Below are 27,582 nucleotides of genomic sequence, written 5' to 3'. Positions count from 1 at the left end.
AGTGAGATGATGAATAGAGGTTTGTACTCACTCTGCTAAACAGCTCTTTTGGGAGGGGAGAAAGCAAAGGCATATGAAGACTGCTGTTCAGATTTAACTGAAAATGCTGCAGTGATTTGTTCCTTGTGCAATAATAACTAAATATGGTTCAGAGAGTTAAGAATGTGAAAGAGCTAGGCATCTGTGTGCTTGCAAGCAACAATGGCTTGAAAGGGGAAGATGCATTTTTAAAGTGTCACTCTGCTGTTCTTTTTCTAAAAGGAAGTTGTGTAATTCAGAGAACCGAAAGATCGTTATTTTTTAGAAAGAGCTTTCTTGGCATTTACAACAATTTTCCCCCAGTGTGAGTGCATTTTCTTGATGTATGTATATTTATACTGGCAGGGCTTGGACTGAAATGAGGGTATTGCGTTTATGCTCATTTATGTGAAGGATATGGAAGAACTGGAAACACTCTGTGGAAAATTCAATTATTTATCAGTATAAATTTGAAAGGAGATATATCTAGCTGTGGAAGACGTGGCTTTACAAAATTGTAACACAAAGGTCCATTTAACAGAAGGTACGGAGAAGGAATGAGAAGAATGCCTTCAAAATGTGGATATATTATTTAAAAACTGGTATTTCCTGACTTGTTTAGATACTAGATAAACATCTTTGGAGAAAAGATCTGGTAAAAGATAGACCAGTTAAAGTAAGATTAGAAGCAAACCAAGAAATCATTCAGAACATTGCAAAAAGTTTCTCCATTCTGCTAGGGCCCATCTGACAACTACCATGTGAATGTTTTCAGTGTAGATCTTATCTTTATAATCTGAATGGAAGGAGTGTGTGTTTGTGACGCAAAGAAAAACATGGCCTGCTAAAAGGAACACACTACACCCAGTATAATTACTATTCAATGAATACATTGGTTTAACAAATTGATTGCAATGGTTAGATCTTCTATGTGCTACCATTTCCACATGGAGGAGGGTTCCAAATGTGAATCCAATCCCAAAAAACAATTGTAAGTTGCACTATGGCAATTTCTGAGCACAGCATTCCTCCAGCAGCATGTTCATTTCAACCCTTTTGTATACTAGATGAGTAAGCAGCATGCATGCCATGACATGACACAAGGCTCAGAGAAAACCCTTTCAGAACTGGCCTTAATTTGTCACACCAGTTTAGTTGCTGAAGACAAACATCCAAATTGTCTCTCTAAAAGGCAGTCGTGCTTCTGCTGAAATTTTGTGAAATCAGCATGAACTTTTCTTCGAAACTTAATTTTACAAAAGTCATGGAGTAGTTTCTTTAAAGGGGCAATGAAGGGAAGTACAGGCAGTCCCCAAGTTATGAACAAGATGTTTCTGTAGGTTTGTTCTTAAATTGAATTTGTATGTAAGTTGGAACGCATGCTTTTAAATAAGTGTAACTCCAGTCAGTTTTTTAAAGGTTTTGGATAACACAGGGATGTGTTAACACCCCTGTAATATTTGTTTTGTTGTCTGTGCCCCTGTTCAGAAAGTTTCATTTAAGTTTCTGTCCCTATGACAATTGGATTTTGAAAAATGTGGCATATTGTGGAGACAAGAATTGGTGAGAAAGCTTCAGTAGAGACACCCTTTCCCCATGATAACTCTTTCAGAAGCGGTAGATTTCTCTCACTTCCTGTTGTTTCCCCTGTTTTAACTATGAGTCATTTGTAAGTCAGATGTTTGTAACTTGGGGACTACCTGTAATTGGAGTACATATATTTGGCACCACTAAAATATTGTGTTTGCCTATATATTTTTATTTTAAAATAGGATTGTTATATATCATTAGTCTTAATAGTAACAATAAAACAGAAAGAGCACCACTTTCTCCTGCTGCTTTTGTTGATTATGATTATGTTTTTGTCTTTTAAAAAATCCAGAGCTCCAATTTATTTTTAAAATTCTTTAATTAACATGAATCTTTACTAATTGAATTCTTTCATATCTTTACTGCACAAAAGCATTATTTCCTAGGGGCTGGTAATCTTAACATTACTGCTACCTTTCACCTTCCAAGTTGCCAACCTTTCATTTATTGCCTAAGGATGTTGAGATTCCCCCCCCCCCCCCCATGAATACTAGTCTTTCTTAGTAAGGGCCCTTCCACACAGCTCTATAACTCAGAATATCAAGGCAGACAGTCCATAATTTCTGCTTTAAACTGGGTTGTCTAAATACACACTGCCATATAATCCAGTTAAATGCGGATGTTATAGAGCTGTGTGGAAGGGGTCTAAGTTACAAAACAGCTCTAATCATTTCTGTTAGTGTTTAGCAAAAAGCTCTTTTGTGTTCAGTGGGATTTACATCTAGGTGAGTATGTAAAGGATTGCATCTTTGAGAAGGAAAGCCAGAACCCTTTCTTATATTTACAAATATTTACAAATAAAGCGCTCTCTCCCTTTTCCTTGCTATATTTTCTTGACTAGTCTATGCCTTTTGTTTAGCCAATACTTTGGCCAATAGTTGTTCTTCCCGATTCAGTTTCAGTTATTTTTTTGTGAAGACTTAAAGTGGATAGGTGAATCCAGGTTTGTTTTGGGTTGTTTTTTAAAAAAATTCTAGACATATACACAAGTATATAGGGTAGGTGTCTGTGTTAAAATAGACTAGATGTTTTTGTTGTAATGTGTTAGAGATGAAGTAAACATAAGCCTCTGGCAAAGAAGCTCCCTTCTACAGTCATTTTTTGCCTGCCCAGCCCCTCCTCTTTTGATCATTGTCTTCTGTAATGTTTTTAAACAGTATTACTACTGGAAAGGACTGGTGAAACGCAGAGATTCAGATGCAGTGTTGCAGCAGACTGTTTGCAGTAAATAGTGTGATAGAGTTGGGAAGAATGGGATACCTCTCAGCCAAGCCTTTCTAGTTGTCTGTGAGCCCTTCCACACAACCTTATATCCCAGAATATCAAGGCAGAAAATCCCACAATATGTGCTTTGAACTGGGTTATCTGACTCCACACTGCCATATATTCCAGTTCAAAGCAGATAACCTGGAATTTTATTCAGCGCTGTGGAAGGGGCCTGTGTCTGCCTGCAACAGACAAGGTAACAGCAGCTGCGCCTGGAATCTGCACTATATTCTCCGGCATGTTAAAAAAAATCACAGCTTTATGAATTTAATCAGCTAAATAGCAATCAAGAAAAGCAGAGGGTGGTGAAAGGAAAAGAAGTCATCCCGGGATGGATTTTGAAAGTTTTCAAGTGGCTTGGAAAAGGTGCACAATGTTTTTATTTTCTTATGCAAGACTGATCTGTCTTGGTGATTCCTTTTTCATGATTTTAATTAAAACTTTGTTTTTAATTAAAGCTTTGTGCAATGTATTGAATCACCCTTCTCTCTCTTTTTCTTCTTCTTTTGATTGTGTAGGAACTTATCCCGTTCTTTCCATGTTATTTCCACATCTTTCCAAATTTTCTGTTAAAACAACAGCTGTAGTCAGGCTGTGAAATTTTTAAAAATTCAAGCTTTTATTTGATTTTGATTGATTGATACAATGTTATGTAAACTAAAAAGGCTGGGCTCTTAAATTGAGGTTTAGCAACTTTCCAATTAATGTCAAAAAGTGTCAGTGTAATTCTTCAACAACAGTGCAATTTCTGAATATTGTTGTCATTACTTTCTTTAATTTCCAAATGATTGCTTTGTCACATACTGGGCTTTTAATAACCAAAGCAAAATACAGTGAAGTGCTTCTGCTAAGAAGCAGTTACACTGGAACCTGGCAATTGATTTCTAAACCACAGAGAATTGTCTTTCTAGATCAATAGAAATGTGGTTTTTGTTATATATTACATTATGTTTCGGCCCACAGACTATTTATAGCAATCTCTGTGCTGAACAAAAAGCCAAATGAAAATGCAATATGCTCTCAAATATTTGTTATGATTTAGAGGATGCCATCCAAATTAGAAAACTTTCCCCTCTCTCTTTGTAATATTTGAGGGGATACTTTTTACATAACATAGTGGTTATGTAACTAGGGCAGAATCTACTTTACTGGCTTTGGGACAGATAGAGTAGAAAAGGAGGATTTCGTCAAATGAGATTGTAGTCTTGTACATTCTTACTTGTAATTCTTTTCAGAATTCATATTCAGAATTATAATTATAATGTAAATCACTTAACCACCTTTACAAGTGGCTTTATTACAATACACCTTTTTGTTAGTTTGAATTTGTTAGGCTTGTAGACTCATGCTTCTCTTTAGCTTTTTCGTAACAGCCATGTTGGGAGGTGCGGAACACACAAAAAGTACAGAATCTCTCAAGTCTAAAGCTGGTTCCTTATTCCCAGTTCCTTATTTAAGCTTGATTTGGAAAATCCACATAGCATGGAGAGAGGCACGTAATGTGCTAATCATTTTTGGCCAAGTGTGTGCCAAGATGTAATGATGCATGTTGATAGAAGAAAAGTGGCGGTCCACCCAAATAATAAATTCCTAAAACCAGGAGGAGCTTCTTTATCAGATGGCATCCACACCCCTTTACCCCAAAGCTTTGAGGGCAGTGCCGTGTTTGCCAGTTCAAACTAATAATTCATATTGAGAGAGGAAAGGATAAGGAACATTGATCACCCTGTTCTTATTTGAGGGGTCCAGAGATGCAATCCCTTATTTTTTTTCCCATCGTTATGTATTTTTGGTTTGGCAGCACTTCATATGTGCATAGAATTTTTAGCTGCAATGACATTTGATGGGGAGGCTGTTGTGGTTGCAGGATGAACGTTTTGGGGGGGGGGGGATCCACAGTCCTGTTGCGAAGTCCATTCCAGCTGCTCTGGAAAGCTGCCAAACTTTCAGGAGGATCCAGCGGTTGCAGTGGAGAGGAGATAAGGAGGAATATCTGTTGCATTGGTGCTGCAATATCAGCATATTGTTGGATTTAGGTAAATTATAATCTAGATGACTTAAACTTTTCCACTTGGGAGCCCTTTTCTCTTTAGAAATGTTTACATAACCCCAGGTATATAGGTTTATAAAATAAGTATAAAAATCAAACACTTACTAATAACAAATCGGCATTTGTTTTGAGGCGGTTTTAAACAGTTGATTTTAAAGTGGATATAACAGATTTTAATGTTTGTGTATATTTATAGTTATTTATGTCCCAGCATGGAATGCTTGCTGTATATATGTTGTGCTCTGCCCTGAGTCCCCATTGGGGTGAGAAGGACAGAATATAAATGTTTCAAATAAGTAAATAAATAAATAAATTTGCAAGGCTTGCTGAATAAGCTGATTTTTGTTTTTATGAAGTACAACTGAAGCATCTTCTCCAGAGTCCAATGTAAACATTGCATAATCGATTCATATAAATGCATAAAATAAGTACTGGTGGTGCAGTGCGTTAAAGCACTGAGCTGCTGAACTTGTTGACTGAAAGGTTGCAGATTTGAATCCGGGAAGCAGGGTGAGTTCCTGCTGTCAGCCCCAGCTTCTTCCAACCTAGCATTTCGAAAACATTCAAATGTGAGTAGATCAATAGGTACCACTCTGGCGGGAAGGTAACGGTGCTCCATGAAGTCATGCTGGCCACATTACCTTGGAGGTGTCTACGGAAAACGCCGGCTCTTCGACTTAGAATTGGAGATGAACACCAACCCCCAGAGTCAGACATGATTGGAAATGTCAGGGGGAAACCTTTACCTTTACCTAAGTTCTAGATAACATTCAGGAAATGTTATTATTGACAGTTTTTTCGGGACCCCCAACATTGAGCTAAGTGGACCACATTTGAGTTCGGGACCCACCGTTGAAGATGTACTAGACCTCTAGAATGTAATTTTCTGCCCTTTCATCTTGCAGTAAGATTCTTTAATTGTGACCTACTTCTCAGAAAGCATATTATGTAGTTGAAAAAAGATCGTACTTGACAAGAACTGATTATTAAGTAAACATTTTCCTTTACCACTATTTCTTTAGCATATCCCAGGATTTTAGATGCACAATGAGAACAGAATCCAGGTTATATATTTGCAGGAGTTAAAAGCATTGTGGTAAATAGTATATTGCGCTAGACGGACTTTTGTCTAATCCAGGTTCTAAGAAGGCTTTTCTAACATTTTATGAGTTTCAATGATACTTCAATAACTGTTTCAGGGGTGGGAATCTGACATGGGAATCTGATGTCAGGCCTACAAAATAACAGTAACTGAAGTCCAAAAAAGTTATGAAGGGTCACCTATTCTCCATGCCTGGTTTACGTTTCTTAACACCATGGTTCTCAAACTTTTTCAGCTGTGGAACCCTTTTTGAAGCAAAAGTTTCTTATGGAGTCCCAAGAAATGTTAATATATTATATTATATATAATGTGTACATATCAGGCATGGGCTGGGCCAGTGGCAGATGGATGGAGAGTGTTTATATGAATTAATATTTAGAGGCTTACAGGTTTTATAAGACATTCACTAAATAATGCTTAGAAGTGCAAATAATCTATTTAGCCACTGAAGTCGTGGTAAAATTATACAGCACAAATTCATTACATGTACAGATAAAGAGTGACATTCAAGATTAAAAGGGAATAACTCAACTGTGATACATTGGTCCACAGTGTATGTTCAAGCAGGATATTTATAAAGCTTCAGATATAACAAGATTTCCATGGGGGTTTTATGTGTTTTATTTTTAAGGTACATAAGTGTTCAGCTCATTTTGTATTATCTACCCTCTTCTGTCACAGCTACGGGCTTCCAGTTTTGGTCGCCAACAGTTTTAACTATGTTGATTCCATACTCTGGTTCACTGTAAGAACTCAGTTTTAAGCTTTGATTTACGAAACTGGTTTCCTTCAATAATGTAAGGTTAACAGTTCAGAGTCTTGAGAAGATGATGAAATCAAGTAAATCAAAAAAGGAAGTCACTGTTTCTAATCTCAAAGCAGTTTCCCAGGAGGCAAGATGGGGAAATGTGAGTCCAAGCTTGTCTAGGTTCATTTCCATACTCATTGAGGTTTCAGAGATATATGTGTGATTTATATCAGGGGTGGACAACTGTGGAAGAGTAGGGGACTGTCCCCAGAGATCCTTACAGGGGGAGCTTCAACTGTCATCATCCCTGGTACAAGACAACAAAACACCCTTTAGTCCATAGAGGACATTTGTGGACATTCTTATGCAAAGAAAGTTTATTTGAAAAGTTTTGCAAAATTTTCTTTTTAGCCCTGTAGGATTCAGGAAGGCTAAAAAAGCAGTGGGAATGCCATCCATACTCCCTAGACATGATTTGGTGGCTTTTGGGGGAGGGGAGGGGGATATTTGATCCCCTGGGAGAGGGTACATAACTGGCCTTATGGCCCACATTTTGCCCATCCCTGATTTATACTGTACCTCTATCCCTTAAGAGAGTCAAAAGAAACGTCAACAAGATTAACTAAAAAATAAATAAAAAGACAAAAATACAGGCAGCCCCCGGGTTACGAACAAGATAGGTTCTGTAGGTTTGGTCTTAAGTTGAAATTGTGTGTAAGTTGGAACAGGTACATCTTTAAAGTGTAACTCCAGCCAGTTTTTTTTAAACAAAGATTTGGATAACAGGGAAGCATTAACACACCTGTAATGTTGTTTTGTTGTTTGTGCCCCTGTTCAGAAGATTTCACCTGACTTCTGTCTCTGTGGCAATTGGATTTTGAATTTTTTTGGGATGACATGGAAATAAGGATTGGTGATCAAGCCTCAATTGAGACATCTTTTCCCCACGATAACTCTTCCAGGAGTGAATTTCCCTTCCCAAGGGTAGATTTCTCTCGCTCCATTTGTAACTAGGAGACATATGTCCATATTACATCACAATGAAATTTCAGCATTAAAACACAGTTAATTCAAAAACAATTAAAGCACAGCAAAACATTTAAGATACTACCATACCAATAAAAGTTACTTTCTCAGTAAGCAGTCAGTTTCCTGCCTGGATAAATCTCTATATCCATATAAGAGTTGCCTTTTAAGGTAAGGGACCAATAAGACTACCTCCCTGTAGACATCAGACAGGCGCCCTCCCTTATGACATTCCGCAAGAGCCTAAAGACGTGGTTGTTTGAGAAGGCGTTTGACTAAGTGCTACAACAAATTGGCAATGATGAGTGGAACGGAATATGGATAACGAGATTGGATTGTGATTCTATGATGAGACGTCGCGAATGATTTAGTGTAATGGTATTATTAATAGTGATGTTGTTGTTGTTTATGATATTGCTTTCATTGTAAATTGTCTTTTTATATGTTGTACACCGCCGTGAGTCGCCCTAGGGCTGAGAACGGCGGTCAACAAATGCAGTAAATAAATAAATAAATAAATAAATAAATACCTCTCTTAAGAATCTCAAACTTAGAGACAACATGGTCCTTCTGATAGTTTGGATCCAACTTGTACATGGTTTTATATACTATTTGCTAACACAGTTAATTGTACCCAGGAGATGTTCAGTGAAGCTGTTTTAATAAGGGAGTCTCATGCTCCGTCTCCCATTCTTTCTGCAGCACTTTGGACCATCTAAAGTTTCCAAGCACTCATTCAGTGGTTTATGAGGATGGGTGTCAGAGTTATGTATTCTTCCTTTGCTTTTCTCCTCCTGGGAAATGGGGCTTAAAACCAGTTCAGACAAGAAAAAAATCAAATATATATATGCCTGGATCTTTGCAAAAGGGTTCATGAATGCTGGAAAATCACCCCAATTGAATAATTATCTTTGAACCACCTCCATAATTAATTTCATCTGATTCTTTTTTCATCCCACCAGTGAAGACACTGCAAAAATATAATTAACATGGATTTTAGTTAAATGTCTGTTTGTACAATTGTACAAATAATGAAAGTAGAATGTGGAAATGAGACATGCATTTGGAAACTTAACCCCGTAGGAACTAATAAGGAAGTTTTATGTGTGAAGAGCATTTAAGAGATTTATCCTTAGAATAGAGGTAGAAATTGTGTGACCCTCCAAACTGCAGCACTCAGCATTGTTCATCACTGGATAAGGCTGGTAGAACATACTTTCCACAACATTGGGAGGGCTGTATGATTCTCATTCTTATAGTTTATTCATTTTGTGTCAAAAGCATTGCATAAATTAATATAAAACTGATATAAACAGAAGAAGCACAAGCAGCTAAATAGCTTACAGTATGTTTTGGTCTGAAAACTACAGTGCCATAAAACTTGTTGTCTTCCTATTTACACATTCAATGCATAAGAAAATACATATGGTTGAACTTTGCATTTGGGAACAGTTCTGCTTTGTCTGCAGTGTCTGATGCTTAATATATTGATTGGGTTCTGTTCTTCCCATCTGAAGATCTTGCTTAATTTAGTCGAGAGTGTGACAGAATTTGAGTATAGAACAAACAGAACAAGAGGTTGGCTAGACGTCCATAGAAAATCCTGCTTGTTGGCTTCTTGTATAATTTATTAGTGTAACAGAAAAAAAGACACAAATTTATCTGTATAACATAGAGAAGAGTTGCATTTTTCATTGGGCTGAATCAAAATGCCGCCATAAAGACACTGAGAATGAAGCTGTATTTCTGGAGATGTCAAGTCGATGTTTTGGTTTAGCATTTTCTCTACATACTTTGAGTTACACATTCTTTTCCATAGCTTTGTACCACTTTAAAGCCTCTTTAAAAACTTTCTAAAAACTTTGTTATGACCTTAATTTTCCATCAACTTGAAATGGTGATAGTGTAATAATGAAGACTGCATGCTGTCAAGGAGAATTTCACCAGTTATTTCTGCTTTAAAATAGAAAATGTAATCCTGGTTTGGTTTTTAAATATGCCTCTAAAAGCTGTTCTGTTGCAGCATCCACATGGGGACATAATATAAGAACTTAAAGTTCATGCTGGCTTTGATTGTATTTTCTCTCTTGCCAGAGGGAGAACACGAGGAAATTAAGAATCAGCTATGTCATATGTTACTTTCCCATGCAAAATTGCACATGGGAAATTTTTGTGTGGTTATGAACTGAAAGATAGCACTCCAGTGGACAGGTTTGAATGAAACTATTGATTGTCCCTGGTTTCATAAAAAGATTGATCCTTTCATTAGAGAATATTTACAAATAAATATAGAAACAATGTCAGATTCAAAGAAAGTCATTGGCAATAAAATAATGTTATACAAATAATATTTATAAAAAGTTAATTTCACTCCTCAGATGAATTAGAATATTAAATATGTCTGAAAGCAAAACATCGCATACTAAGTGACACCAAAAGTATTTTTTACTTTTAGATCACAAATACCATAAGTGATCACTTATGTATCTAGACAGTTGCATACAATATATAGTATAAAAATATTTTTTTAAAATAAATTATTTCCCAATGTATCATGATGTCCTCTCTAAAATATTAGTGACTGGTTCCTCGTACTGGCAATGACCCAGATTATGGAATATAATGGTATCTTATACTACTACCCTTCACATAGATTTGGTGTAACATCTTATCACTCTACAGACTTTCATCATGGGCCAATTCACTGAATCCCTGCCACCATGGATGGAAATTTCATGCTTTTTTTGACTCAGTACATTTACCAAAGCAGGCATGTAGCCGGGGGGGGGGGGGGGGTTGAGGGGCTTCAGCCCCTCCCCTCCCCCAAAATTCTCATGTTGGTCCGCGAGAAGGTACATTATTTAAACCGTTATGTTTATTCATATCATGATCTGATCACCATGCTCAATATATCCCATACGCATGGGGGTATTGGGGTAATGATACAAAAGATTTGCTAGGGTAAACCCTCTTTCACTCAGACTCAGCCCCCCCCCCCAAATGAAACTCAGCTCCCCCCCCCCCCCGAATCAAAATCCTGGCTACGGGCCTGTACCAAAGGATTATATCTCTGATATTTATATTATCTAACTGATTTCCTGTTCTCAAAGAGATCGTTATGTCCACAATAGTTACCTTCTTCTGGCCTTCATCTGTAATTACTACAATCCAAGGAAATGGTTCCCATTGTGACTGGGATGACTTTGGATCATCGGTTCATCACTTCATAGAAAACACTACAACTGACGCAAGTCAAACTTGTGTTGAATTGTGATTTTTTTGTACAATGGTTTCAACTTTTAGATTTGTCTGCATAGAATGAAGAAAAAGGCCTTATTGTTTGTATTTCCTGTGTGTAGCATGGCTGCTTGCAAACCAGAACATTCTATATGCTGAAAAAGAGATACAAGATAATTGTTAGGCTGCAGTGAAAATGTAATTTAGTAAAATACTCACCTGCAAAGGAGGCTGTCTGCTGAAATGTATTGCTCCATTGACCTCTCCCTGATAGACTACTATAGTGACTGCTGTTCATACGTCTCCATCAGGAGTGACTGGACTTGTTGAGTTGCTACAGCTGTAGAGATGGCAACAGTATTATCTATTCTTAGAGAATGACCACTGATTCTCTACGAGAGCTAATGTTCTTGACTCTTGCCCTATAATATTAAATAATATCCAGAAAATGGGCAGTAATGAGGTGAGTCTTCATCTTGTTTAGAGCTGAAAGTTTGTGGTTAGAGCATTGTGTTATGACAGTAGAAACCCAGATCACATCTCCACTAACAGTCTTTGGAATACCTTGCCAGTCAATATCTTTTTGCCAAACCTTATCAGGGTTCTTGTGAAAATAAAATGGATTTTGAAAACCCTTAAGAATGAAACACTCACTTAAGTTTCTTGGTGAAAAGGCAGAATATAAAGTAATGAGTGAGAGAAATGATTTATCCCATTAAAGCTAAACCTTTTCCGGTGTTCGTTCAATTGTAATTTGGAAAAAGATTCCCCTGCTTTAAAAAGCTGGAAACTATGTATCCTATTCAGTGGCAATGGGGCTGGTAGGATCATGACTATTTACTGCTCTTTTAGCAAATTTGAATTTTTACCGTTTGTTTCCAGAATTTTGCCTACTTGTTTTACATTTGTTCTCCCAAGAGAAGGAAAGCATGTAGCATTTTACAAGCTTGATATGGTTTTGTATGCATGCTAGCACAGCCACAGTAGTACTAACTGCAAAATAGACTTGCCACAAAAAGGCAAACAGGAAGGAAATCAGTTACACCACTGTTTAGTATAATGTGCTTTGTTCCTCCATAAAGATAGAATGAACCATGAATCAGCATATCATATTTTCTTGTGCCACATTTATTTCCTTAACATATATTAAAGCAAGGGTTTTGGTGCTTAAAGATGCTTGCATGTTCTATTTTAGTTATAGGTCAAGGAAACATATTTCAAGCCAGCGAATAAAGAGACTGTTAGTCTCATATGTCACTATTACTTACTACAGTTATGAATTATAAAGATCACTGATGTGTCTAATACATGGAGAAATTCTTAGTACCACTACTCCAAATACTCTCCCAATCATTAGATTGGCAATATAATCATGAATAATTGGTAGAACTTTCTCATGTTGCAGTTGTTTCTACCAATAACTCTGCTGTTGCAGAACCTTTTGAGTGAACCTCAAGACGGTAAAGGGAAATTAGGTCATGTATTAAAGAAACTTGGCTTCAAAATATGTATGTGTTCACATTCAAGTCATCTGTTGGCTTGCAGTCATCCCATGAATTTTATAAGGTTTTCTTAAGCAAGAAATACTCTGGGTGGTTTTACCAGTTCCTTCTTCTGTGTGAGTGTATGTGCTTTCAAGTCAGCGGTTGAATTGTGGTGACATCATGAATTTCATTGGGTTTTCCTAAGCAAGAAATACTTTAGAGGTGATTTGCCATTTCCTTCTTCTGAGATAGAGACTATAGCACCTGATCTTCATTGGTGATCTCCCATCCAAGTACTAACCAGAGAAGATCCTTCTTAGCTTTCAAGATGAGATGGAATCTGTTGCCTTAGAGTATTTAGACAGACTTGTTGTAGGCCTTCAAGTTGTTCCCAACTTAACGTGAGACTGTTGATCCTGTCACAGGATTTTCTAGTGCTGAAAGGGTTGATTCATCCAAGGGAATTCCATGGCCAAACAGGGAATTGCACCCTGATCCCCGGAGTCCTCTAGTACACCACTACTTCCCTTAAAATGCCAATGAGAAAAAATAATAACAGCCCATTAAGAACTAAACAGTTAGAATAAAAACCCAAAGATAGACCCTAATAACTGGGGAAGGAGGATATAGTCTCCTGGAAGAGCCCATAGCTTCTTCTGCAGAATATGAATACTCAAGAAACAATAACTCATACTCAATTGTGTAATTCCCTTAAAATGAGTTGGTTGTGTAAAAGGACATTTCACAAAACCTTCCCTTAAATTTCTCAACCGCTACTTGCCCCGGGCAGGTGCTAACCCTCGAGCAATGAGACAGAGTTTGTGTAGTATTCCATCTTTGTTCTCACACAGAACCCAAACCTATGACATTTTTTAAAAGTTCAACTTAAATCTTATACTGTAAAAGTTTTTTAAAAACATTTAAACAACTCGGTTAAAGGCCACAAAATCTAAAAGGTTAAAGCACAGCTCCCCACATTAAAAAAAAACACCCTTCTGCAATACCATTTAAGAACCAAAAACCTGCCCAATTAAAAAAAATCTTTGCTTGCAAAGCTTCTGCATTAAAGTGTACTGTTAAACAGGGACTAAGTTAATGCAGAGTCAACAATACAGTATCAGAGGAATCCACAGGATGTGCATGTTTTGTGTATCCTTCACGGTCATATGTTTTGATCAACTTGGGTTATTAAGGTTCTGAAAATACTCACAACTGAGGTTTAGATTGGCTGCTGCTAGGCTTCAGTGCAATAAAAAGGAGCTGAAATATATGAGTGTAGTTTCTTGTTTAATTGGATTGTAAAAATGCCAAAGCAAACAGTGGAAGGAGAATGGTCACTCTGAGGATAATTCAGTTGGCACGTATGTATTGTCAACACTTAGTGACTTAAATAAATGCCATCTTGCATAATGTGGCGAATATAACAATCGGGATCCTTTTACATTTGGTTTCCACGTGATTATTATGTTTAAATTATTATGTTGAAGTTGTTCCATCACACTCTTGAAATCAAGAAGTGCAATGAAAAACACAAGCCTCCTTTTACAAAATTACATTATTTCATACTTAAGGGTTCTTAGAAAACCCTGAAATGGCAAGATATGTAGGCTGGTTTCTTTAATCCCAAATTCTGTGTAAAATAAACAGCCCGCATCTGTTTAGGATCATTCTGCTTTTATGGCAAACAGCTGGGTGAGGAGAATCCAGTGTGTCTGGCCATGACTTTGTTTTTTTTTTCCTGTTGTGACAGTTAAGGATTTCATTTTCACCTGTGCGTTCACTAGTTATATGCATTTGGAACTTACCTTGATCCGTTTCGTGTCCCGGCATTGGGTGGGGGCCCCGATCCTTTTTTGTCTGAACCTCCCGAATTCGGGAGGTCAGATAGTTGTTTTTTGTTTTGGGGGCTAAAAGACCAATTTCCTTTGGGGCCCGTTATTGGGAGAGAAACTTCACCTGTAGAGCCAAAGCACTCAGGCCTATGGGTGCATGCTTTGGGCCTACTCGGTGCTCAGTTGAGGTGCGTAGACCCAAGGCCTGCACCCAAACACCCAGATTCTTTGGGCCTACGGATGCAGGCTTCCCCAGGCAATCAATCTGAAAAGCAGGTTTGCCGCCTGTACCTGCTTCCGCCTGCCTTTTGTATTGAATGCATTTTTGTTCCAGGAGGAGACTTTCTGTTTCATGCCATCCGAATGGGCGGAACTAAATAGAAACACGAAACAAATGAATGGGACAAATTCTGAGCCCATGACTAGTGTTCACCCATTTCACTTCTGATTTTAGTGTCCCCACCCAGCTCTGTTTCTTTCTGATACTTATATAATTATTCTTCTCCTTTATATTTAGTATGCTTGTCTTCTTCCTCCCCTTTTGCAGTAGTGTGCTATTGTCTCCCTTATCCCGCTCCTGATCAAAGATGGGTGGATTGCCACTCCTGGATTTTTCCAGAACACAGAATTCACCGTTTTTTAGGCAGAGTTATAAAAACAAATTTGGAGAGTGCAAGCGATCTTAAGGTTGTACATGGCCCAGATGTGCACTGGAGATGTTCAAAGAAAAAAAATCAAAATATCCTGTGTGGGAAAAGGTGGGATATACATCAAATAAAGAAATAATCAGACGCAAACATATTACTACCATTAACATGTAAGTAAAACATTTTGTTTCAAGTAATAATTGAGTTACACATAATTCCATCATTGATATATAATTGATGATCTGCAGCCCATTAGTCAAATTATTTTTTCCTTGCTCTCTATAAAGTAGTAACATTTAAAACAAAAAAAATTTGTTGATTTGACTCAGACCTTTTTTTAAAGGGCTAGTTACTAACTTTGAAAGTTCGCTTATTTGTCTTATTCTTCTTGGATCAATTTAACTTATGCATTTGTTGTGCTATAACAATTCATTGCTTTCTTCAGCACTGGAATTTCCTCTTGGTGTTTTCTTCAGGGAAGTGAAACTGGTATTTCAAAATGCAAAAAATAGAAAAGATAACGGTAATACACTAGCAGTTTTCACTAAACTCAGTCTTGAAATGTGCTTAATAAGAATACAAGAAAATTCCCCAAAGCAGTTACGTGCCTGTGCCACAAATTAATTCACAAGCCATCAAACCTTTACTCAAAAATTCTACAAAAGAGATGCACATTTATGTCATGTTCATTTTTTTACACAATGATAGAACAAACAATTGTAGATAAGGGCACTGGACATTTTGAAGCACCTTATGGTACTAAAACTAATTCTTATATTCCGCCACCATTTCCTCATAGGGACTCATGGCAGCTTGCACATGGCACAAGGTGCCTAAAAACAGAACATAAAATGAAAGTTTGCCTCTCTGTAGAGTTTCTTAAAAATGAATTTTCTGGGTTAAGTCTAACAAAGCAGAAGGTCACTTTACTCTAGGGCACATTTTTAAGAACCTTGTGATAGTAGTACTGAATTATTGTAGCCACAAAAAGCCTTCTATGTAGACCATGTGTGTAGTCAAACACACATGTCCATCATGTGATCCCTGCTGCTACACTTAAAATAGATCACAGTAGTTCTCTACCATATGAGTTTCTGCATTGGTTGAAATCTGGTTATTAAAAGACATGACAGTTAGAATAAATTGTTTAGACTGGGAACAATGACAGCATCTTTGCTGCGTACTCTACTTGGGAATTTTGGACACATTCCACGTCCCAGAATTTTCTGCATAGAAATTTTCCAGATACTGTATCTGAACAAGGAATACAGTCTTATGGTTCATTACCTGTCACTTAACATAAATTATTTTGCATGAATATGCAAATAAAGGTTCATGCTAATCAATGTTGTTAGATAGGGGTTTTTTTAAATCTCAAAGGAATATTCCACTTACCATATCATGTAAAAGTCAAGGTTTGGAGGGCAAAATGAAGGATTTTGATATGACTTACAGATAAATCGAGCTTCATTCTGCAGAGAAGGAGCCAGTTGCTCCTAGCTGCTTCTATTATTTTCCACCCACATTCAAAAAGATTAAAAGTGGTGCTGCAGTGGAAAGAGTAGTGGGGTCTGGGCTTCTTTTATGTTTTCCTGGGATGGACTAAGCTCTCACCTTTTGCCACTTAATTTAGTGAAGGGGAGGTGGATTGGCTTGTGGCTAAGATGATTTGGCCTGTTTGTGTTGCTTTATGACTGAAATATGTACACTTATACTGTAGATGAGTATGTGCAGTAACTATTGCAACATCCAAAGTGTGCTTGTGTGTGTGTATCTATCTATCTTCAATTTGATTCTGTAGGTAGGCATGGTATTCCTCACTTTCAGATGGGAGCAATGTCTATCGATAATATAATGTAACCTTCAGATAGATAGAACCTTGTACCATAAATTATATTTTGAGTAAAGTTTGAACAGATTTCCCTGTGAAATTTCTTTGTGTAGACTGCGCTGTCTCAAAAGTTATAGGTAAGGAGCGATCCTGAACTAAATATCCTGTGACATTGTCCGATATCTGGTTTAAAGCAGAATTGGAAAAGGTGCTGAAAAAAAATAATCAGACAGCAAGTAGAATGATAAAGTATTTTGAGAAACTTTGTATTTGAAAAAGCAAAAAACATTAGACTTTTATTTTAGAAAAACAGCCAAGACGGAACAGATTGAAGGCTTATAAAGGCTGGTAAAAATGGGGGGTGGGGGGTGGGGGGGGGAAGAGCCATCTCTTCCTATTCTGTCTCTGTTTAAGAACCTGAAGACAGGTATACTTAAATTTATGGAATTCACTGCTATAATATGTGATGATGGTGGTCATCAAATTAAGCTGTAAATGAATTTAAGCAAAATCAGAGGATAAATAAATCTACTGCTAAGATGGCAGCTTTTCAGGAGCACTACACCATCCAGTATGAATTGCTTATGCAACACTATGGAAGTTATCATAGATACTGAGATCTCCACAAGCTAGTCGCCTCCAGATGTATTGAACTGCATTATATCCAGGTGACATTACCACTGCCACTTTAGCTATTAAGAAAGAGGAGGTATAGGATAGAGGGGAAAGCTACAGTAGTCTTCTGCCATATCTGGTGGATGTCCACATCTACTTTTCTATTCCCACACCACCCACTAAACTATTCTGTCAAAGCAATTGATGCTGGAGGATCAGGGACTGGTGTGTGAATACAAGAATAGAAATATAAAACCTGAATCGGAAGAGTACAATGCTGTATTTCTAAATAGTTCCCTTTTTTGGTATGCTTTCAGCTGTATTGTAACCAGTCTTTTGATGCAGGAACTATCTAAGAGAAAAATTAAAATGTTGCTTTTATAGTTATTTTTTTTTCTTATGGTGTTTTCATTTAGCTTAATTTTAAGTTAATGTATATTCATTTTCTTTTTTCCCTTCTAGTGGCTACAGATGTCTTCAATTCCAAAGGTTTGGCCGTTCAGGCCCAGAAGAAAATTCTTGGCAAAATGGCATCCAAATCAATAGCAACTGCATTGATAGATGACACCAGCAGTGATGTGTTGGACGAACTCTACAGAGTGACAAAGGAGTACACACAAAATAAGAAGGAGGCAGAGAAGATAATTAAAAATCTCATTAAGACTGTTATCAAGTTAGCAATCCTCTACAGGAATAATCAGTTTAATCAAGAAGAGATCATCCTTATGGAGAAGTTCAAGAAGAAGGTGCACCAGTTGGCTAAAACTGTGGTGAGCTTCCATCAAGTAGATTTTACATTTGACAGAAATTTTTTGTCAAAATTGTTGAATGAATGCAGAGACCTACTACATCAAATCATTCAGCGTCACCTAACAGCAAAATCTCATGGACGTGTGAACAACGTATTTGATCACTTCTCAGATTGTGAATTCTTGGCTGCTTTGTACAATCCATTTGGATCTTACAAGACTCACCTGCAGAGACTTTGTGATGGTGTCAACAAAATGTTAGATGACGGCAATATATAAGTGATTGCATTGGTGGTGACTGATTGTATATTGGGCTGAGGACTACAAATGTTCTGATTGGTTGATTGATTGATTGATTGATTGGTTGAAGGAATGAAGAAAGGCTGGAAAAATGTGTGGTTAGTAAGGGAGATGTTTAAAGCAAACCAAATGCTAAAATCATCCTTTAGCAGAGTCATTTATTATTTGGAGTTGCCTATTTTTTCCCACTTATTCAGTTTTTTTTTTTACAAATGGAATAATAAAGCCATGAAACTGGACTGTTAAGGTGAAATAGGGCTTTGTAAAATAAGCAGAGAAATTGTGTAATCAGAAGCATATTTCTACCTGTAGGCAAATATTTATAATCAACCAAAATTCTGTATTTTTATACACAAGAAATATGACTATGGCACATACATGATAACTGGATGTAAGATTTAACAAGAATTAAGATTAAACAGAACCTGTTTTCATTCATTTAACATCATATATGCTATACACAATTGCCTAGGTCACATGTTCATTATTATACTGTAAAATGTGTGGGGGTTTTTTGCATTTGGCTTGGTTCTCATTTGAGAATGCAAAGGGCTACTATACTAAGGGCTACTAACAAATTCATCTGAAAATTCTCCATTTGTGTGAACTGACATCTCCACGGCTATACAACAATAGTAGTTCTTCAAGCTTTTATCCTGTGTTTATTATCAGGATATATTTCTCATGTACTGGGCAGATTTCTTTATAGAAAATCCTTCCATAAAGGTTTAGCCTAGATCTCTTAAATCTCATAGCATTTACTTCCAAAGCAATTACTCTAGAGCTGTTTTGTATGCACTGGCTGTTACTCTTCTCATCTGGATGTCCAGGTTTGTTGTTGTTAATCTGTAGTACAGTAAATCTGCATGATTTATTGGTGACTAGTATGGATTTGAGTCTGTATGATTGCCACTTTTCAATAACTGTATTCATAAAAGCTACATTTGTGTTGCTTGCTCAAAGGAAGCAGCTTTATACATGAATTCCCTCCATCCTTATCTTCTCCTGATAGGAATACATTAGGAAGTTTTCCCCCCCATCAGAACTTGGTATCTTACTGTATAAGAGGAGCTAGTTACATTATCCTGATCACTCAGTAGACCATTATTTCTTACAGCAGTTCAAAAAAGTAACATGCAGGGTAACTTATCACTAACATGTCACCATTGTGCCATTGAAAAATATAAGGAACTGCCTTCTAGTTCCTCTAATTTCTGATTGTCATAATTCAGAATAATCAACACTGCTTGGACCTCCCTCCCATCCAAACGTGGCCCACCAGCACAGCATAGCTTGACCACCTATATGATTTAGGTAGATACAGTAAGTCATCCAATCCCTCTTACTTCTCCATCTCTTTCAAACATTTTTTAAATCTCTGGCTTGAGCCCACTTCAAGTGTGTAAAGAAATGATGCCTCCTCTAAACTCTCTCATAGCTCCCGCCAACATTGCTAGTTCAAGTGTTGGCTGTGTGCCACCGTTTAGTGCCAGACTGGCGAAGTAGTGCCTCTTGCACTCATCTTAATAGTTTGAATCTCTCAATCTCTCTTTATTACTTACTTTCTCCTCTCTCTCCTCAGTTTTTTGGGCAGAATTGAGGAACACAGAACCATTTTAAAAATGTTTTCAATATGTTTCCTCCTTTCTCTCCTCCCATCCTTCACTCCCTTCTCCTTGGATCATCTGAACATCACTTCTTGCATCATGCCACAAAAAGGACAACACAGGGTAGCCATCCATGTGAGTCTCCCTCTTCCGCCAACTATTGCTCACATTGAGTCAGAACACAGTAAGACATTACAGAAACTCTGAAAAGCCCTGGCTGTAAAGGTAACACCATTCCAGGACATTATTGTAAAAAGTATTGTGTTTCCAAAGTAACTAGTTTCCAAAGTACAGGGTTAGTCAAAATGCATAGGCCAATAAGCCATTCAATTGAATGGCTTATTGGCCTATGCATTTTGACTAACCCTGTAATGTGATACATCTTCTAAGCTGTGGTCCCCATCTTGCATACCCCAATCCTCCACTGTTTGTGTGTGTGTGGTGTCAATTCTACTGTCTTCTGCAGAAGAATGTACTTTCAGGCTGGGACCACTGAAAGAGCAATGCAACAAGAGGATGTGTATTCCACTTGTTGCTCCCATAATTACACAAATTGTGCACATGAATATCTTTGTATCTTTGTGAACATTTTAGACCTATGCATTTTCGAAGGCTTTCATGGCCGGAATCACTAGGTTGTTGTAGGTTTTTCGGGCTGTATAGCCATGTTCAAGAAGCATTCTCTCCTGACATTTTGCCTGCATCTATGGCAGGCATCCTCAGATGCAGGCAAAATGTCAGGAGGGAATGCTTCTATAACATGGCCATACAGCCCAAAAAACTTACAACAACCCATTTTTAGACCTGAGACAAGTGAAGACATAGAAGACCACATGTTGAACAAAACACATTATTGATGTTGTGCTCATGGTCCCTATTACCAAAGTCGTATGTGTATATAACCTATGGGAAATTTATAACAAATATGAAAAACAATGTATAACTACAGCAGCTTCAATTCGATTTGTAACAGTATTTGCGTGAAATTAAGGCTACCCAAACAAGTATGTTATGATGAAAATGTAATGTTTTTCCTTGCCAAACAAATTAGAATAATTGCATACTGATCAATATATTTGGTGTTTATTTAAGTTGGCAGTTTTTGTGCTTTTATAAGTAAACAGAATATTTGCACTCCAAATTTGGTGTATGATTTCTGGCATAGCAAATCCAAAAATGGAATATGAGCAAATTAATTAAATCCAAAGTGGTTTTTATATTTCCTTGATCAGTCTCTGTTGATTAGTATATCATATTCTATTATGCATGCTTCGGCCAGATAAGTGTTTTTCATGTGTCCATAAGACATCTGACTTCCTGAGGAGATCTTGTACATCTGGGTTACTCCACATCAGCAAATCTTGAATTGCAAATTGCAATACTGTTAGGTATTATTCAAAAGTTGAAATAGCTATGTTGGACCAGATGTACTTAGAATACAGAAATCTTCAAATTCATCTCTGCTAGATTTTTTTAATCATGTCAGAAGCAAATTGGGAATACAGTTATAATGTATAAAAAACACAAAGTTAAAAACTTGGCATTATACTAAATTTCCTTTAACCAGGAGGTGTCCATTTGGAGTGCCTCTGGTGTCACTGTGAGAAGGTCCTCCATCATGCATGTGACGGAGTTCAGACTGCATTGTAGTAGGTTGTCTGTAGTTTGCTCTTCTCTAATGACATGAGAGAAGCTTTCCCACAGGATAGTAACACTTCCAGGCGTCCCTTGGGCAACATCTTCATAGACAGCTGAGTACCAGAAGCCACTTGAAGCAAACAAACATCTCTACTAGATATTCAGGTGCTCCCTAGCTTTGGAGAAGAATGTACAGGTCATGCAGGTGGCATAGAATCAAGTTGGAAGAGAGCACAAGGGCCATCCAGTCCAACTCCTGCCATGGTGAAATGCACAAATAACTCCAAACACATGGCTATCCAGATTCTGTTTAAAAACTTTCAAAATAGATTACTCCACCACACTCCCAGGATGGCTCTTACCATCAGGAGGTTCTTCCTAATATTCAGGTGGATCTCTCCCCCCCCCCCCCCCCGCCAATTCGACTCCATTGCTCCATGGTCTATAGAGCAGCAGAAAACAAAGATGATGGCATCATTTTGACTGTTTTGTTGTTGTTTACTTTCTCAATGTCAGTATAGATTTGGCTTTTTCTCAGAAGATTTAAATAGAAGCCAGGCATTGATTTTTGAGATGCCGTATCATCTGCCATAGGACACTTTTGTTCCTTTGTTATTTTGTCCTCAAATTATTGTGGTAAATTGATTTTGTTGTAGTTTTATGCTTACCCACCATTAGTGTCAAGCTCTCAGTTCCATTTGCAGTTGCATGCTTTGATCTTCTTGACTTCTAAATACCATTTTTAAAACATGAGATTGACAGTGGAACACTTGAGAATAAAGGATTTAGACATTTTTTAGCCTTACTTGCAGATTGATCTCCCCTTTGTCTCATATATTCCCAAAACTACCTATGTCGGTTGTGCATTAAATCATAAAAGGTTCCTATTAGTCACATAACAGATCCAGCTAAGTAGAAACTTGGTCTTGGAAATTGGTTGATCTTTTTACCTGTGGAGCTGCCAATGTTAGTCTGTATGTATACACTGTTTAGCAGAGTTATGTTCCATCTCAACTTTTTTGAACAGCATCTTCAGGCAGGATCACACTCAATTCATTTGATCTGCTTCCTTGTATCGCTAATTCTTTTAATGCAATCAGCTGTTGTCACATACTATATATGCCCACGGCCATTGCACTAAGGCTGTGGTTCTCAACCCGTGAGTTCCCAGATGTTTTGGCCTTCAATTCCCAGAAATCCTAACAGCTGGCAAACTGACTGAGATTTCTGGGCCAAAATACCTGGGGACCCACAGGTTGAGACCCATTGCACTAGGACTATCTTATCGGACCCTCCCCATAGTAATCTTATTTAGATGTTTGGCCTGTAATATAAGAATGTTAATTAGCAAGTAGTGATTAATAGTTATGGCCTGGGGCAATGGGTGCGAAGAAGCCAGTAAAATTACTGAGACCTAAGGTTTGAATGTGCATACGTTTTTGTTCTTAGGACATAATAGCCTCAAATATCGTATTTTGATCCAGCAGGAAAGCTGGATGCCAGTCACATTCATAATAGGGTGACCCCAAGCATTTGGAGTGTAGAAAAATGGCCACAAAGGACACATCAAATGGTGCAAGCCTGGCTGTCACCAGTTCTGTCTCCTCTCTCAGCTCTATAGGTCCAGGCCAAGGCTTCTTAAACGTTTCATCTCAGGACTCTTTTTTGGCTCAATAAATGTTTACAGTATGTGACTCTTAGTATATGGGTATATAAAATAAGTGTAGACTACAAATATTTACTGATAATAAATCAGCATTTGCAAGGCTTACAAAACAGGCTGACTTTCCTTTTAATGAAGTATAGTTTAAGCATCTACTGCAGAGTCCACTGTAGGCACTGCAGAACACATTTGTGATGTTCAGAAAAAAAATTCGGAACCCCAACATTGACCTAAGAAACAGTGATCTGGGGAGAGTAGGATGTGAAACAACCCTTTAAAATCCTCTCTCAAATCTCACAAGATGAAGTTAGAGGTCTCACAGAAACCTGGGGCTCTCATGAGAGGCCTGCCTTATATGAAATGGTCAATGTTCTGCTGTCTTGAGAAAATTACAGTTTTAAAAAAATCTGGCAAATCTAGGAGTCTGAATGCTCTCTTGCTAGCCTTACATGTGCCTCCCCATGCTGAAGAATGTAACCGTTATGGAGTTCAGTGTACAAATCCTTTATGTTTTCAGTTAATTTACCTTATTTCATCCCTCTTCTTCACCAGTTCTTAATTATGCTTTTACTTGTTGTACTATACTATGGTGATTCTATTGATTAGTTTGCTCAATAGTCTAATGATACTTTTGTTAACTATGCCTATAACACATCATCCTTTTTAAATTGACTGCCATATTATACAAACTCATCTGGAAGCAAGCTCCGTTCTTCTATCATCATCATCATCATCATCATCATCATCATCATCATCGCATTTGTTTATACCCCACTTTATCTCCTCAAAGGGGGGACTGAGTAGGCATTATATATATATTTTATAATTGAAACCTATCTTGAACAGGTCTCCTTAGAAATGTTTGTTGTGTTCCTCAGGACCAACCTATTGAGAGAAAGCAGTATAATAGTGCAATATGGACTGATGCCTTAGGCACAACTGGTTTAATAGCTCAAATGTTGTATATTACAAATGCAAGCATAGTTCTTGCAAGTAAATAGAAGAAAGCATAGCTTTCCCATGAAAGTAAAGAGCTAAGCAGTTTTGTTTGACAATTTGTTCTTAACTGCCTAGCATGTATTGCACAATAAATAGACAAATTTTGCTTGTCACTAAACTCAGGAAGCAGCTTTTCAGCTAACGCTGACAGATTATCAACTCTGTCTCACAAATCTTTCAATTTCTCCTGCTCAGAGATGGGGAAGTAAGTGGGAATGGCTTCACACATTATGTTGATAAGCTAACAAAACAAACAAATCGAATTCAATTGCATTTATATGGAAATGGGGATGTTTTAACAATATTATCAAGTTTCGGCTTCTTCTAGTTTCTGTTTTAAGATGTGGAGAGAAGAAAACAGGTGACAAATGTTTGAAAACCCCATTTTTCATCTGTCCCATCTCTCTTTCCACCCTCTCTTCCATTTCCTTTGTCACTATTTTAAAATTACATGTCCTTTCCTCTCATTTTATTTACACTAAAGATTGCAATGTTGGCCCCAGCACTACTCCAGCAGTTAGGATTTTAGAAATTAATTGTATTAGGGCAATGAGGAGCCTCTATGATCATTGCAGAACTGAGAAAGGCCATTTGGATGCCAAAAAGGCTATGGTGACTTTTCCCAGTTTGTAATTCCTGTAATTCCTAAATTCTGAAGAACTAAAAAAAATTGAAAAAGGTGTTTTGCAAGAATCAAAGTTGTTATGCTTCTTTAGCCTCGTGATTATGCATGTAATTGAAGAACATCAAAACTATATCTTAAACCAATACAGGTTCCTAGGTGAGGGTATGCTAGAATATCAATTTTAATATTATCAATAGGATCCATTTAATGAAGTAATTCTGCCACAAACGACTGTTTATGCACATTCTGCTTTTTAGTTTGGCGGTTAGGTTTTGGGTATAAAACCTAAAAGGCTTTTTAGAGTTTGTTGGCAAAACATTCTCTTGTTTTTGCAGGATGCTTGACATTGGCAGTTGGGCCTGAAAAACAGATTGCATCTCTAGATTGAAAAGCAGTGGCAAATTTAAAAGACTCGTGTTAGCACAGTAATTAAAGTCAAGAATAACTACTGTGTGCAATTCCCACATTTTTAATGTTAACAACCTTGTCTGGGAACATTAAAGCATTGCCGCTGAACCATTGTAATATGTTCTCTTATGATGGAGGAAGAGGAAGAGTTGTACCATTGTGTTAGGCGCCATGGCTTTGCATGTGTTGAACAGTTATCACTTGTATTCTGCAAATGAGGGCTATGAGATTGATAGAAACATACCACAAGTTGTCCTAAATCAGATTCTGGTGCCTTGAAAGGTAAGGTTTTGCAACACTGACTACTGGACTATACCCTTTAGTTTGCTATTTCTATAGTCCAAATTCCTGCCTACTTGCTTTGGCACAGTATTAATGTTTGCTACAAAGGGCAGATATGGGGAGGAAACAGTCCTCTGCTGCTCCAGATTAGGAATGCTTATAAATGGAGTGAAGCAAATACTTGTTTATTTAATCTATATCCCACCTTTCTCCCAATAACTCAGGGCAACATGTTTTAAAACAATAAACATTAAAACTATAGAAATAAAAGTACCAATATAAAAATTATTTTAAAAGCAAATAAATAACATGTAAAGTTAAAATGCTTAATATTTAAAATATAATTCCTTGAAAGGCCACAGCACTGGACAATGTTAAAACCCTATCCAAGTTTTTACAACCGGACACCATAAAATGTTTTGACTTGCTGGCCTCTTTAAAGAGGGCATCCTAAGACCAGCCTCCTAAAGTACCTTTTCCCTTACTCCCACCAAACTAGCCTGAGAAGGTGGTGAGACAGAGAAAAGTTTCCCCAGATGACTGTAGAGCTCTAAAGGGGCTCATAAAAGGAGATACGGTACTTCAAATAACCTGGACCCTGGCCATATAGGTCACCATCAACAATCTGAATTATACACAATGATGCTATGCCAACAAGGGAGTTGCACACTTCCCTGTAGCTGGCTGCAGTTAACTATCTTTCAACCAACTGAAATTTTTGAGCCATTTTCAAAGTCAGATCATTTAGAGCATATTACAGAAATCCAAATGGGATGCAACCAAGGCATGTACCACTGTGACCGAATGAGAGTTCTCTAGGAATGGGCACAGTTAATTCACAAGTTTGGGCCGTGCAAATGCACTTTTGGTGACTGCTAAAACCTAGGCCCCCAGACCCAGAACTGAATCAATGAATACCCATGAACACTGAACCTGCATTTTTGAGAAAAGTATATCTTCATCTAAAACATTCAACTGACCAGGTGCACCTCTGTTTTGTCTGAACTGAGCTTCAATTTGTTCACATTATCCCGTCCATTACAATGGCCTGGCACCAGTTTAGTACAGGAACGGTTTCCTTGGAATTATGTTGAGAGGAGTGCTAAAGATAGGTATCAGCATACTGGGAACACCTGACTTCAAAACTCTGTGCAACTTCTCTCAGTGATGTAATGTATATGTTAAATAGCATAGGGGACATGACAAATCCCTGAGGGATTCCCCAGGGCAATGGTTAAGTAGTCAAGCATTAAACCCTAAGCATCATCTGCTGATAATGCTGTTCCCAGAAAGAATGGAGTCATCATACGGCAATACATACATGCCCTATCTCAGAAAGTGAGTTAGAAGGATACCATGTTCAATGGTACTGAAAGCCATTGAGAGTTCCAGCAGAACCAACTTCCCTTGCATAGGTCATCCACCAAGGTGACCAGAGCTGCCCCATAATCAGATCTAAAGCCAGATTGAAATACATCTAGATAATATGCCTCATCCAAGAAGCCCTCCAGCACTCTGCTCAAAAATGGAATGTTGGAGATGGGCTACAAATATAGTAATTCCAGTATAGCAGGTTCCTGGAAGGCTTTCTCCAAAGGATGTCTTACTACAACATCTTTCAGGCATGTTGAGCCCCTGCCTTGTGAAGATGCCGAACACTTCCCAGCCACTCCTCTTTTGACCTGTTTAATAAGCAGGGAAGGACAAAGGTCTAATCCACACTCTGGCTGTTTCCTCTCCAAGGATCCTTTCCAGATCCTCAAGTATACACATTGAAAAGGATTCATCAGTACTGGACAAGCAGGGACCAAGATTATATCTGGCGTCTATGTCAGAACCAAACCAATCTACTTTATCTGTGAAAT

General features: G+C 37.6%; 1 protein-coding gene across 2 annotated transcripts in view; it reads left to right on the top strand.

Annotated features, from left to right (window-relative positions):
* Window positions 1-20,109, top strand: part of TNFAIP8 (TNF alpha induced protein 8) — a 51,185-nt gene extending 31,076 nt beyond the window's left edge. For both annotated transcript variants that reach the window (XM_060761947.2, XM_060761946.2), the window contains exon 2: window positions 17,909-20,109. In XM_060761947.2, coding sequence (XP_060617930.1) covers window positions 17,909-18,474 — 566 coding nt within the window. In that variant the 3' untranslated portion in view covers window positions 18,475-20,109. The remainder of the gene's footprint in view (window positions 1-17,908) is intronic.
* The last annotated feature ends 7,473 nt before the right edge of the window (window positions 20,110-27,582 follow it).

This window comes from Anolis sagrei, chromosome 2 (assembly GCF_037176765.1).
Source record: "Anolis sagrei isolate rAnoSag1 chromosome 2, rAnoSag1.mat, whole genome shotgun sequence".
Classification (NCBI taxonomy): Eukaryota; Metazoa; Chordata; class Lepidosauria; order Squamata; family Dactyloidae; genus Anolis; species Anolis sagrei.
Note: the sequence above shows the minus strand (reverse complement) of the source record. Positions and strands in the feature narration are given on the sequence as shown.